The 13949-nt window shown below is 58.4% G+C and overlaps 2 protein-coding genes, 1 long non-coding RNA gene and 2 pseudogenes across 6 annotated transcripts in view; 4 read left to right on the plus strand and 1 right to left on the minus strand.

The window, feature by feature from the left end:
- Positions 1-998, plus strand: part of LOC309610706 (unconventional myosin-XVIIIb-like) — a gene marked incomplete at its 3' end in the record, with an annotated part of 30262 nt that extends 29264 nt beyond the window's left edge. The window contains exons 7-8 of the mRNA XM_082353899.1: positions 575-700; positions 799-998. Of these exons, the coding sequence (XP_082210025.1) occupies positions 575-700; positions 799-998 (326 nt within the window). The remainder of the gene's footprint in view (positions 1-574; positions 701-798) is intronic.
- LOC309611118 (zinc finger protein 280A-like) overlaps positions 1-13949 on the plus strand; it is a 157664-nt gene that overhangs the window by 122118 nt on the left and 21597 nt on the right. The gene's annotated exons all lie outside the window — the stretch shown is intronic.
- LOC309610707 (thimet oligopeptidase pseudogene) lies at positions 3262-3681 on the minus strand (annotated as a pseudogene). Its single transcript, XR_014249736.1, has 2 exons — positions 3537-3681; positions 3262-3431 (listed from the first exon to the last, which is right to left on the minus strand). The product of XR_014249736.1 is annotated as a thimet oligopeptidase pseudogene (transcript).
- On the plus strand, positions 3668-7670 carry LOC309611041. Of its 2 annotated transcripts, none has more exons than XR_014234291.1 (4): positions 3668-3881; positions 4350-4627; positions 4984-5067; positions 5769-7670. It is a non-coding gene; the product is annotated as an uncharacterized lncRNA (long non-coding RNA). The 2 variants fall into 2 exon arrangements; XR_014234292.1 differs by having other exon boundaries at positions 3837-3881; positions 4386-4627.
- Positions 6298-10858, plus strand: LOC309610708 (serine/arginine-rich splicing factor 3 pseudogene; annotated as a pseudogene). Its single transcript has 2 exons — positions 6298-6316; positions 9429-10858. The product of its transcript is annotated as a serine/arginine-rich splicing factor 3 pseudogene (transcript).

Here is a 13949-nt window from a genome sequence, read left to right on the forward strand (position 1 = left end):
TGCGGTGGCTTCTCTTGTTGCGGAGCACGGGGTCTAGGCGCGCAGGCTTCAGTAGTTGGGGCACGAGGACTCAGTAGTTGTGGCTTTTGGGCTCTAGAGCGCAGGCTCAGTAGTTGCGGCGCACGGGCTTCATTGCTCCGCGGCGTGTAGGAACTTCCCAGACCAGGGCTTGAACCCTTGTCCCCTGCATTGGCAGGAGGATTCTTAACCACTGCGCCACCAGGGAAGCCCAGGCTCCAACCTTTTTAAAAATGTGTTCCTTCCACCTTCATGGAGCAGGCGTAGGGGATGGGGAGGAGTGAGAACCCGATTGGCAGGGGTCCGGTCGCAACCCCAGAAGGGGACGGGGGAGGATCTAAGAGGTGGCACCGGGCCACAGTCGACCCCCGGTGACAGCTAACAGCTGCACTGCTGCCCCTTCCTGCCCCAGGACCTGAGCTCAGGTCCCAGGGCGGCTGGAGAAACGCACTGTTTTTGGTGAGCTGCTCTTACTTACTGTGTGGAGCTGCTCCGGCCGCCCCGGCGCCCACACCCCTGCAGGGCCCTGTGCCCGTCCTCCCTGCCCCCTGCCCAGGGCTCGGGGAACAGCGGTCTCTGTGGGGCAACCTGCCTCCCAGTCCTTCAGTGACCTCGGAGGAGTGGGAACGGGCTGCCGGAGAGCCTGGGCATGCAACACCTGAGCTCAGCCTTGGGGGCTCACGTGAGGGCAGGGGCTGGGGGGAGCGGGCGGTGAGCGGAGGGGCCTCCAGCCGGCGTCAGCCTGGGCCCTGGACCCAGGGAGAGGCCTCACCCTCTCAGTCCTGACCTGCCGCTCGGGAACCCTGTGGCCCACCAGCCCGAGGCCTGTGGCGCCCGCCACGGACTGCCCGGCACACGGCTGGGGTGCCAACGCCACACCTGGATTTTGCACGGGGACCATCTGGGGGCTCGGTGAACGGGAAGACGAGCAGCCCCCAGGCCCCCACACGCCCCTTCCATGTCCATCGAGAGGTGCCTGATGGAAGGCCAGCTGTGCTCCTTTTCGAGCCCCAGGGAATTCACATGGACAGCCCTCCCGGCCATGGGGTGCCTGCCCACCGGCTCTGGGCCTGCGACCAGCCCAGAACACAGAAGGCACAGAAGTGGGTGCAGGGAGCTGAGCCGGGTCTGCAGAAGGGCAGACATCACAGCCTGGTCCACAACCGACTGGCCTAGGGCGGGTGAGAACGGGCGGGCAGGCTGAGGGGAGGACAGAGCGTGGCACGGCCTGCCTGCCTGGGCCACGGGGAGAAGGTCGGGGCGCCGCCCGCGCCCTCGCTCCGCTGCCTGGCGTCCTTTGTGGGGGCGAAGGGCCGGAGGCAGGGCTCCCTAGGAGCTCAAAGGCCAGGGAAGGACACACGGGACGGTCCAGAGCCACCCTACCGCTCCAGTGGGGCAGCACCCTCTCTGAATTCCTACTGCCACCAAAACACATCCCTAAGGCCTTTGGGAAGAATCGCTAGGACCCAGGAAGGCGGCCCCTTGCTGTGGTCCAGACTTCAGCAGCTGCCGATGACCAGAGGGAGCCGGCCGGCGGGCCGTGAGCAGGAGGACAGGACACGGGGACAGGGACAGCCACAGCCGGGCTTCCCGCAGCTGTGCCCACCGCCAGAACCAGCTCCAGCCAATCACAGCCCCCGAGATGCCCAACAGTGACGGGCGAGAGGCCGGCAGGAAACTGACACCCCCTCACTGGAGAGCCTGCCCGGCCAGGGTGTGGGGCACCATCGCCGTCTGAACTCACCCCACAGCTCAGCCGTCTCCCAGTGACCCAGACACGTCACCACGGCCCCAGGGCTGATCCCCGACCAAGGTCAGAACTCCCCCCAGTGTGACGGCCCCCATGCCACTCCTGTGGTGGAAGGGACGGCAGGCAGAGACCAGGAGTAGAGTCTTTTTATTAATGGCTGCGTTTTCAAAGAACTGTTTTGTTACCAGGAAAGCTCCCCAGGAAGGGATTGCATTAGTGCAACAAGGGGGAGCCTTGATGCCAGGCTCTCCAGACACTTCCAGGTGGAGATTTTTGGCGTAGGCCGGCCGCCGGGGACTCGGGGGCTGGGAGGACACGCGGCCCCTCCCCCGCCCCAACGGGGCGCTAAGGCACCCGGCCCGCCTTGGGGGGCAAAACCCCGTGCCGTCAGCAGGCCGGCGGCTTGCAGCCCTCAACTTGCAGCCCTTTGCTCAGGAGGAAGGCGTCCTGCGTGGGGTCACAACCCAGGAAGAGCTTCACCATGCCCTTGGCATCCTCGGAGCCCCCTGGCCTCAGAATGCAGCTTCTGTAGCCCATGGCAACCTGAGGAGAGGGGGCGGGGCTGCAGGAGGGTGGAGCACCCCCTTCACTGAGGGTGTGGGTGTGGCCACCTCTGCTGTGAGTCAACAAAGGGCAGGGGAGCAGGAGGTCCAGGGCAGGGCCCTCAGAGCCTGGCAGGCCCAGGCGGGCGGCACAAGCATCTAGGCCCAGGCCAAGGACCTCCGTGTTGGTCTGCACGGCAGGCCGGCCTCTCACCTTGCCACTCAGGACGCCCTCCTGCTTGAAACGTGTGTGGACCGTGTCCGCGGAGCACACCTCGCTGCACAGGTAGCCATAGGACTGGGCGTCGTAGCTTCCTGCCAGGTGGCCGAAGGTCGCAGGCAGGTGGGTCCCTGGGACACACGCGGAGAGGCTCCTGCCCGGCCCCCTGGCCGCTCCATGCCCCTTCCCCAGAGCCCAGAGCTTGGGGCCTCAAAGCAGCCCTGTCTGAGTCCCCTGCCACTAGAGGGAGTATTGGCCCAACACTTCTAGAAAATGGGGACCTTGCTGGCAACTCAGTGGAGGGACACAAATCAATCTTTGCCGACTTTCTGCTGAAGCTCACGAGGGTTCACCCCTAAGCCTCTTACAAGGACAGCTGCCCAAGGCTCCGAGGGATGAGTCAGGGCTCGCCCTCCAGCACGGGGAGAGCGCGGGTTAAAGCGCTCACGAGGGAGTGAACTGCGTCTCCGCACCGACACGACACGCACGGGCAAACCTCATCGACGCGTTCCGTCCTGGGTATGAAGTCCTCTCCTGCCTCTTCCAGGCTCTCCAGAAAGCACGTGCAGATACGCCCAGCCCACCCTCGGACTCCGCGGGCCACAGCTGGAGGGACCAGCCCAGGAACCCAGGCAGGAAGAGGCCAGAGGTCAGCGGGCCTCGGCCAGAGCCCGTCAGTCGGTCCCCCTTCACACACCACCAGAGGATCCTCTTGACCTGGGCAGTAGCCGCTAACCGACCACTAAGGTGGGTCCGGCGCGCGCTTGGCTACCTGGCGTGGCTGGGGCCCCGAGGATCTCTTGGCAGAGGCGGGCATTGTCCTGGGCCGGGTCCGAGGGCGTCTGCGTGTGCAGGGCCTGGTCCACCTTGGCCAGGACGATCTGGCGCAGGTTGAAGAGGCCTGGAGGGCGGGAGGAAGGAGACGGTGGGCTGGCACTGTGTCCAGGCCACGCTTTCCAGCCGGGCGGTCCGGGAGCCCCTTTCCTTTCCCTGGGCCCGGCCGCACCGGGGTTGGCCAGCCGGGACTTGATGAGCTTGTCCAGCAGCTCCTGGGGGACGGCGCTGCCCGTGCCCGGCCGAGACTGGCAGCAGCGCCAGGGCTTCACAGGGCGCTGCGCTCCCGGCTCCACAGCCTTCCCTCTGGTTCTCATCACCGGCTGTCACCAGAGTCGCAGGCAACGTGCCTTTCTTTTCGTTTGTCTTTTTTCCGGCCCTCAGCCACGCAAAGGTGTGAAGCCCTGACACTCGCTGCCACGTGGCTGCACCCTGAGAACACGATGCTCAGCGAGAGAAGTCAGACACAGAAGGACACACAGGGTGTGACCCCACTGAGGGGAAACGTCCGGAACAGGTAGATCCACAGAGTCAGAGTGGGTTCCTGGTTGTCAGGGGCAGGGGAGGGGAGGGAATGATAACTAAGGGCGTGAGGGACATTTTGGGGGTGAGGGAAATGTCCCAGAACAGGGCAGTAGTGACGGCTGCACAGCTCAGTAAAGTGTCCCCACGCGCTCCGGTTGCAGCCTGTGAGAGCATCGCTCTCAGGGCGAAGGGCTGACCGCAGGAAGACTGAACGAGCACTGGGTCCTGGGCCCAGACGCTCAGCTGGGGACCCCCCCCCCATTGGGAAGTCACTGGGACTTGCTGAGCCTCCACCGAGACTGGCAGCAGCCCCAGGGCCTCACAGGGCGCGGTGCTCCCGGCCCCAGAGCCTACCCTCTGGTTCTCATCACCGCCTGTCACCAGACTTGCATGCAACGTTCCTTTCTTCTATTTTGTCTTTTTTAAAGGCAACTCTTGAATACATGTATTTCACTTGCAGGGAACCAGTCCTGACTCCTTGATCTGCGACTTCCAGCCTCCAGAGTCTCGAGGACATCCACTTCCGTTGTTTACGCGCCCAGTGCGTGGGGTTTGATGATGGCAACTGACACCGAGGGCGTCGCCACGTGCGGGGTGACATCAGCGGAAGAATCCCGTGGCGAGGGCCTGCCTGAGGACCACGGGAGAGCCCGGGCCCTCCCCGCCCCCTGCCTGCAGCCCCTCGCCCGCACCCTCGTGGGAGCGGAGCTGGTGCATCGCTTGCCAGAACTCATGGAAGTAGGTCTCCATCTCATCATGCTGCAACAGGGAGGGCAGGTTGGGCGTAGGCTTGGTGAAGTTGGCCACAATGGCCGCGATGGCGATCTGGCGCCTCCCATCCTGCTGCAGGCAGCCCGGCTGCAGGCCAAAGCAGGCCATGTGCCCGGACTTCCCTTCCCTGGGGAGGGACGCGGGTGAGGCCCCGCTTCCACAGAGGAGCCCTGGCCCACGGCCGACAGGTTCCCCCACGCATGCACCGAGGGTAGAGGTCCAGGTAGAACTTGCTGATGGATGACCTTGCCCGAGGCCGCGTCCCAGACCGTGTAGAGCCTCACATCTTCATGTTCGTGACACATGTTGGCGCCTTCCTCCAGGTCGAAGGTCAGCCCCAGCAGCTCCTGGGAGATGCCCAGCCGCCCGCGCGTGACCACCTGCATGGGGAAGGACTCATTGAGCAGGTACTGGTCCACGTGGTAGCGCGTCTCCTTCCCCTGGTTCATGTAGTAGCGCAGGTCCTAGACGTTGATGGGCCCGTCAAAGTGCAGGCCCCGCCTCTGGCACTCAGCCTTCTTTAGCTCCAGGATCACGGCCGCTCCTGCTCCCCGAGGGGCTTCAGCTTCTGGGCCAGCTCATCTGCGGGCGGAGGGGAGAGGCTCGGCTATGTCCCTGTGGCAGCCCCCCAGCCGCCCCCCACCCCACGCCCCCGAGGCAGAATGAAGGGTTGGGGAAGGCGACCCCCAAGGGCTGACACAGTGGGGTCTCAGGCAGCACCACGTCCAGTCAAGGTCCGCCTGAGCCCCGTCCCCACTGGGACTCGGGGAGGCGGGGTTACCTAGGGAAGTGGCCACCACCTGGCTGGTCTTGGCCATGTTCATCACCAGCACGGAGTCGGCACGCGTGCTGAACCCCAGCAGGCGGGACTTATGAGCCTGCAGCCTTACCAGCTCCCCGAGGATCGCGCAGCTCTCCTGGAACCCAGAAACGGCCAGCGCTGGGGACCGTGGGCCACGCCCTCCCCACAGGCCCCGGGCCAGGTCTCTGTGCGCGGGCAGGGCTCTCAGGCCACTGGCGGGCACAGCCAATCCCCCTCCCTCCTCCTCCTGGCCCGAATTTCTAGACACTTTGGTGCTGTCCTAACACGTGGTCTTTATGAACACAGGTCCTTTTGGAACCAGAAACGGCGTGAACCGTGATGAGCTCTAAGGCCAAGGGCAGGAAGAAATGCGACCAGGCTCTCCAGGAGCCACCCAGGGGCCTCCCCGGGCTCAACAATACAAACTCGGCTGCCGTGCAGACAGCAGCTCATCCCCACGGTGCCCGAACAGCCAGCGCCTGGGCGGCAAGAGGCCTGTTGCTGCAGGTGGCCCGTGGCTGGCTGGTGAGGCCCGGCCCCAGGCGTACGCCACCTTCTCTGGGGCCACCTCTCCGGGTCTGCGGTGGGGTTCTCCTGGGAGCCCCCAGTCACCACAGGACCAACGTGGCCTGTCTGCAGCCCAAGAAGGTGGGGACACAGGACTGTCCCCCGTGCCCCCCGCATCACCCGCGAGGCCGAGCAAGCACCAGTGGTGTCTGCGGGGAAGATGAAGGGCTCATGCACAGCCCCCATCTACTGAAGATGCTGAACCGGAGAAGCACAGGCTGCAGCCACACGCGGTATGGACCAAACGCAAGTGTCCTTGCAGGAACCGATGTCTGAATGTCAAGGCCGTACCCGGGCCACAGTGAGAAGGCCCAGACCCCACGCAAGGCACAGAGAGGGGATGGGGGGAACATCTGCGAATCTGAGCTCATCGGGCATCACCCCAGAGGGAGAGGGAGAGAGCCAGAAGGAGATACGGAGGGAGAGGGAGAGAGAGGGAGGTACAGACGTCTCTCCCTTCCCTGGGGGTTCTCTAGTGCAGCCAAGGCTGAAAACCACTGCATTTCGGGAGATGGGTCCTCGTGGAAAAGTTAAATAGTAGCTCATGGCATTATCAACACATATTAAAAAGGCCCCAAATCTTGGGGAGTCAGGGAGGGGAGCTGGCGGCTGCCTCTTAAACGAGGAGAGATTGGGCGTCAGAGGAGGTGCCTGTGCAGCCCGCCGCCGCCGCCGCCGCCGCCGCCGCCGCCCAGGGTCCCGCAGACTTCATCTCCCAGCTGTGGTCCTGGGCTGGAAGGCAGCGGGGAGGTCAGGCCGTCCAAGCATCAACGTTGACTTCAGGGCTGATCTAAAAGGCCCCTGGTGTTTGTTGAAGCAGAAAAAAGAGAAAGCAGTGGGCAGAGGATGGGAGGGGGAGGGAGCCCCCATCAGCCCTTCTCCCTGTCTCCCTCTCTGTCTCCCTCCCTCCCTCCCTCTACCTCCCTGCCTCTCACTCTCCCTCCATCTCTCCCTCTGCCTCTCTCCCTGTCCCTCTTGCCCTGTCCTGTCCCTCTCTCCCTCCCTCCATCCCTGTCTCTCTTTCCCCGTCCCTCTCTCCCTCTCCCTCTATCCGTCCCCCCTCCCTCTCCCCGTTTCCCTCTCCCTCTCTGCCTCCCTCTTTCCCTGTCCCTGTTTCCCTGTTCCGCTCTTGCTCTACCTCTTTCCCTCTCCCTCTCTCCCTCCCTCTCTCCCTCTCCCTCCACCTCCTTCCCTCTCTGGAGAGGGAAGGAGGTGGAGGGAGAGGGACAGAGAGCAGGAGAGGGAGGGGGGAGAGGGAGAGAGAGGGGGGAGAGGGAGAGAGGAATAGAGGGAGGGAGGGAAAGACAAAGACGTCTCTCCCTCCCTCCCTCTATCCCTCTCTCCCTCCCTCTCTCCCTCTCCCTCTCCCTCTCTCCCTCTCCTCCCTCTCCCTCTCCCTCCGTCTCTCCCTCTCCCTCACTCCCTCCCAGAGATGGAGAGACGGAGGAAGAGGCAGAGACAAGGGAGAGGGAGAGAGGGAGAGGGAGAGAGAGGGGGGAGAGAGGGGGGAGAGAGGGAGAGAGAGAGAGGTCTCTTCCTCCCTTTCCCTCTCTCCTCCTTCTCTCCCTCTCTCCCTCTTCCCTCTCCCCCTCTCCCTCATCTCTCCCTCTCCCTCCATCTCTCCCTCTCTGGGAGGGAGTGAGGGAGAGGGAGAGACAGAGGGAGGGAGAGGGAGAGAGGAAGGGAAAGGGCGAGGGAGGGAGAGGGAAGGAGGGCGAGACATCTCTCCCTCTCCCTCTCCCTCCCTCTCTCCCTCTCCCTCCCTTCCTCTTCCTCTCCTAGAGGGAGGGAGGGAAAGGGAGAGACAGAGGGAGAGGAGAGGGAGGGAGCGAAGGAGAGGGGGAGTCGGAGAAGGAGGTAGGGAGAGGGAGAAGGAGAGAGGGTGCCTGCTTCCCTCTCTGTCTCCCTCCCTCCCTCTCCGTGTCCCTCTCTCCCCCCTCTCCCTCTCCCTCTGTCTCTCCCTCTCTGGGAGGGAGAGAGGGAGAGGGAGGGAGAGTGAGAAGGAGGGAAACTGATGGAGGGAGGGAGAGGGAGAGAGGGTGAGGGAGAGAGGGAGAGGAGGAGGAGAAAGGGAGAGGGAGAGAGGAAGAGACCTCTTTCTCTCTCCCTCTCTCCCCCCTCCTTCTCCCTCTCCCTCTCTCCCTCTCCCTTGTCTCTGCCTCTCCCTCCATCTCTCCCTCTCTGGGAGGGAGTAAAGGAGATGGAGAGACGGAGGGAGAGGGAAAGGGAGGAGAGGGAGGGAGGGAGAAGGGATGGAGGGAGGGAGGGAGAGACGACTTTCCCTCCCTCTCTCTATCCCTCTCTCCCTCCCTTTCTCCCTCTCCCTCCCTCTCCTTCCCTCCCTCTCCTCCCTCTCCTCCCTCTCCCTCCAACTCTCCCTCTCCCTCCGTCTCTCCATTTCCCTTCCTCCCTCCCAGAGATGGAGAGACGGAGGAAGAGGCAGAGACAAGGGAGAGGGAGAGAGGGAGAGGGAGAGAGAGGGGGGAGAGAGGGATAGAGGGAGGGAGGGAGGGAGAGATGTCTTTCCCTCCCTCCCTCTATCCCTCTCTCCCTCTCCCCCTCCCTCTCCTGCTCTCTCTCCCTCTCCCTCCACCTCCTTCCCTCTCCAGAGAGGGAAGGAGGTGGAGGGAGAGGGAGAGGGAGGGAGAGGGAAAGAGGTAGAGGCACAGCGGAACAGGGAAACAAGGGCAGGGAAACAGGCACAGGGAGAGACGGAGGGAGAGAGGGGGAGGGAGAGAGGGAGAGGGAGAGGGGAGAGGGAAGAGGGAGAGGAAAGAGGGAGAGGGGAGAGGAAAGAGGCAGAGGAAAGAGGCAGAGGGAGAGAGGGAGAGGGAAGAGGGAGAGGAAGAGGGAAGAGGGAGAGAGGGAAGAGAGAGAGGGAGGGAGAGGGAGAGAGGGAGGGAGAGAGCAAGAGACAGATGGAGAGAGAGAGAGGGAGAGGGAAAGAGGTAGAGGGAGAGCGGAACAGGGAAAGAGGGACAGGGAGAGAGGGAGGCAGAGAGGGAGGAGAGGAAGCAGGGAGAAAAGAGAGAAAGAACACGCCATCTACATATCTGTCAAATGACACCGGGGATCCTTACACAACCAGGAGAAAATAACACAGGGAGGCTCTTTCTCAGCTGGAACTGGAACTGCAGACGGGGCCAAACACCACCAGTCTGGCCACACGTGTCCAGCCGCCGCTCCAGCCCCGTCAGCCGTGAGTCCGGTCACCAGGGCTCTGAGTGTCTGCTCCAGGGAGCTGGGGTTCACCCTCTCACCCGGGAGGCCGGGCCGAGACAGCAGGGCCCCGGGCTGGACACATAGGGGGAAACGCATCCCCACAGGACAGCTTGTGCGAGCAGATTCAGCTGCCAGATTCTAGAGGCCCAGGACCACCCTGTGGCCCGTGAAACCCAGGAGCCGCGAGGGTCTTGCATCGTGATTCCTGTCCGTTGGACTGTAAAGTTTATGTAGGGAATCTTGGAAACAGTGGTAACAAGGCTGAATTGGAACGAGCTTTAGGCTATTATGGACCACTCTGAAGTGTGTGGGGTTGCTAAAAACCCTCCCGGCTTCGCTCTTGTTGAATGTGAAGATCCCCGAGATGCAGCCGATGCTGTCCGAGAACTAGATGGGAGAACGCTATGTGGCTGCGGAGTAAGAGTGGACCTGTCGAATGGGGAAAAGAGAAGTCGAAATCGTGACCGCTTCCTTCTTGGGGTCGTCGCCCTCGAGATGATTATGGGAGGAGGAGTCCTCCACCTCCCACACATCTCCAAGATGGAGAGCCTTCTCCGTCAGCCAGAGCAGGTTCCTTTCTAGATACAGGAGAAGAGAGAGATCACTGTCCCAGGAGAGAAATCACAAGCCGTCCCGATCTTTCTCTAGGTCTCCTAGCCGATCTAGGTCAAATGAAAGGAAATAGAAGACCACTTTGCAAGAGGAGTGGTGTACAGGCAATAACTCCATTTGGCAGGAGTATGTACAGAAAATTCAAGTTTTGTTTGAGACTTCCGAAGCTTGGTGCACTTTTTAAATGTTTTAGTTGTTCACATTTGTTTGCCTCTTGGGACAGTGACACATAAAGGTGTCATTCTCTATGGTTTGAAATGGGTCCTATGAGGCATGTAATATGAAGAATTGTTACCTTACAATGTTCCCTTAAGCAAAATTGAATTTGCTTTGAATTTTTGGTCTTGCCTAGACTGATAATAAAACTCTTAACTCCTGCCCACCTAAAGTGTGATGTTTACTGTTATGGAAACAACACTGGCAAACATTGAAAAGACTTTCTGTAGCTGGGATATGGTATGCAGCTGTAGTTAAGCAAGCAGTCTTTAAAAGGTGCTGTGAACACAAGCCAGCAGGTAAAAATGAAAGCCGCACCCTTACCCTAGATTAGAGGTTTAAAAATTCCACTAGTCTTCACACCGGCCAAGAGGTTGTCCAGGGAGTTTAGAATCTAAGAAGTTTCAAGGAAGTTAGTTTACCTTTGAGTTAGGTCATAAGTCCCCTCTGTGATTGCTGTACATGAATACATAGCTCTTTGTAACATTTTTTGGAAATTTGAGATTATCAAGATACCAATGTCCTGCCAGATTAAGAGTATATTGTAGAGCTGAACTTTGAGTTACTGTGCAATTTTTTTTTTCATGCTGTCATTTGTAACATGTTTTGTGAGAATCCTTGGGATTAAAGTTTTGGTTGCAAACGAAAAAAAGAAAAGAAAAGAATCTGCCTGCCAATGCAGGGGACACAGGTTCAAGCCCTGGTCCGGGAAGATCCCAGGTGCCACAGATCAGCTAAGCCCGTGGGCCACAACTACTGAGCCTGCGCTCCAGATCCTGGGAGCCAGAACTACTGAGCCCCCGTGCCACAACTACAGAAGCCCACACTCAACGAAGACCCAACGCAGAAAAAAAAAAAAAAAGACGATACTGGCCAGGTGATCAAGGGTAAAATCGTTTGTCATAAGTCCCGTTGATGGTGTGTATCCTTGATGTGACCTGAGGAGAATGGCATTTTTATCTCTGTCTGGGTCTTCCGCCCCAAACCCCATAACTCCAGACCAACCATAAGAAAACATCAGAAAACAAACAGACAAACAAATTGAGGGACAAAATACCTGACCAGTCCTCCTCAAAACTTTCAAGGTATCAAAACCCAGGGACGTCTGAGAAATGTCACAGCCCAGAGGAGACAGGGACAGAAAAAGGATGTTAGGGGAAAACAAGGGAAATTCTAACAAAGTGTGGACTTTAGTTAATAACAATGTATCCATCTTGGTTCCTTAGTTGGATAAACATGTCGTACTAAGGTACTAACGTGTTGGAAATAGGGGTACTGGGTCAGGGTCTACGGCACTCTGTACACTCGGTACAGATCTTTGCAACTTTTTTGTAACTCTAAGCTATTCTGAAATTAAGCGAGTACTGAACAGAGACAAGAATGTTATTTCCCTGATTTGAACATGCCTGAGTTTCTTTTCATGGTCACATTTTTGCTATCTGGATGTGTCTTGGAATCAGTAGCAAAGGAGAGTTGCCAGCCCCTGGGAAGATGTGGGTGGTTTGCAGGTGGCTTGCTCTGGAGCTGAAGACCACGGTGGGAAGTCTGCAGCCTCGGGCTGCACTTAGAACCATGGGAGGGGATGGGCCAGCTCAGTTAGGGATGGAACCTATAAATAAAACTTTTTTCTTTTCCATTATGGCTTATCACAGGATACTGAATATAGTTCCCTGTGCTAGACAGTAGGACGTTGTAGTTTATCCATCCTATATTTAATAGTTTGCATCTGCTAACCCCAAACTCCCAATCCAACCCTCCCTCACTGTTTCTCCCCCTTGGCAACCACAAGTCTGTTCTCTATGTCTGTGAGTCTGTTTTTGTTTCGTAGACGAGTTCATTTGTGTCGTATTTTAGGTTTCACGTATAAGTGAGATCATATGATATTTGTCTTTCTCTTCTGACTTACTTCACTTAGTATGATAATCTCTAGGTACATCCACGTTGCTGCAAATAGCATTATTTCATTCTTTTTGTGGCTGAATAATATTCCATTGTATATATGTACCACAGCTTCTTTATCCATTCATCCATCAGTGGACATTTAGGTAGCTTCCATGTCTTGGCTATTGTAAATAGTGCTGCAATGAACATTGGGGTGCATGTATCTTTTCTTTCTTCTTTCTTTCTTTCTTCCTTTCTTCCTTTCTTTCTCTCTCTCTTTCTCTCTTTCTTTTTTCTTTCCTTCTTTTATTGTCACACGGCATGTGAGATCTTAGTTCCCTGACCAGAGATGGAACCCATGCCCCCTGCACTGGAAGCGTGGAGTCTTAACCACTGGACCACCAGGGAAATCCCAGGGGTGTATGTATAGTTTTGAATTAGAGTTTTCTCCGGATCTATGCCCAGGAGTGGAATTGCGGGACCCTATGGCAGCTGTATCTGTTCCTGCACGTCTCACATCAACCACCTGCACTGCAATCCTTGCTCTCAGCGTCATCTTCGGGGAACCCAACCTGCGACAGGGACCTTGACAAGAAGAACTGGCTCAGGGAAAAGCTACCTGCACAGGGAGGAGATAGAGGCCATCGCCCCTGGGGTGCGGCGGGGAGAGTGGGCACAGAGATTTGTCATTTCACCCCCGATACTCATCTCAGCCCTCCTGGCTGCCCCACTCTAGGTCACCTCGGGATACAGAGGTGACCCGGTTAGAGTCCCTGCCTGTGCAGGAATCTGGGGGCACCAGCGGGTCTGAATAATATTAGTGCAGGGTCTCCCCCGCGGCACTGGGGTTATTCGGGGCGGGTCATCCTCTGCTGAGGGCCCCTCCTGGGCACTGTGTGGGGTTTAGCAGCATCCCTGGCCGCACCCATTTGATTCCAGGGGCCCCTCCCCCCGAGTTGTGACAACCACAGATTTTCCCCACACATCACGGAAGAACTGGGTGAGGCGGGGGCAGGATGGCTCTGGGCGAGGACAGCCGTGTTGAAGCAACCAGCCTGGCCCAGGGCAAGGTCTGCCCCAATCCTGTCAGCGCCTGCATTTAGAACTGCCCCTTTCCTCTCCCACTTCCCCTGCCCTGCAGTGGTCTCTGAGACATCATGCCCATGTAATAAATCACACCTTCTCAGTTTACTGTTTGCTGCCCTCGCTAGAACGTGAGCTCTTTGAGGACAGGGATGCTGTTATGTCCCCAGCACCTAGAAGAGTGTCTGCTGTGTAGTAGATGCTTCATAAATACTTGCTGAATAAAGGAGTTGAATAAAGGGATGAGTGGATGAATGAATGAAGGTTACAATGGAAGGAGGAGGGAGATTCCCTTTCTGGCTCTCGGGGGTTGGGAGATCAAGTGAAAGATCCGTCCTAAATAGGCTGACCAGCCTTCTGGGGTTCCCCGGGACTGAGGGTTTCCCCAGAGTTCCAGCGCTCAAACCTGAGCGGTCCTGGGCAAACTGGGGGCGGGTGTTGGTCACCCTATCTAAACACAGTAACAATTCCAGCTGCAATAGCAATGGCCAATGACCTCTACGGTCTTATTGACCATGCACAGTTCTTTACCTGGCGGGGAAGGGTGGGCCGGGATTGGAATTCTGGTGATCCAGGGCGGGTGAGGGCACACCCCGGGCGTGTGGAGGGGAGTCCAGGAAGGTTCTGGAGGAAGTGACAGTGACACAGGAGGGAGGGAGGAGTCTAAGGAAGAACGTCCCACATGACAACGTGTGCCAATGGCCCTGGGCCCAAGGTCACACCTGACCAGGGCTTGCTTTTTTTTTTTTTCTAATTTACTTTTTCCCACATGGATATGCAATTGTCCTAATGCCATTTATTGAAAACTCCTTAACTTCCCCACTTTCTGTCATATCAAGTTCTCATATATCTATTTCTGGACCTTTATTCTATACCATAGAGCTATACGTCCCATCCTTGCACCAC

Source organism: Balaenoptera borealis, assembly GCF_965194805.1.
Source record: "Balaenoptera borealis genome assembly, chromosome: 14".
NCBI classification, from domain to species: Eukaryota; Metazoa; Chordata; class Mammalia; order Artiodactyla; family Balaenopteridae; genus Balaenoptera; species Balaenoptera borealis.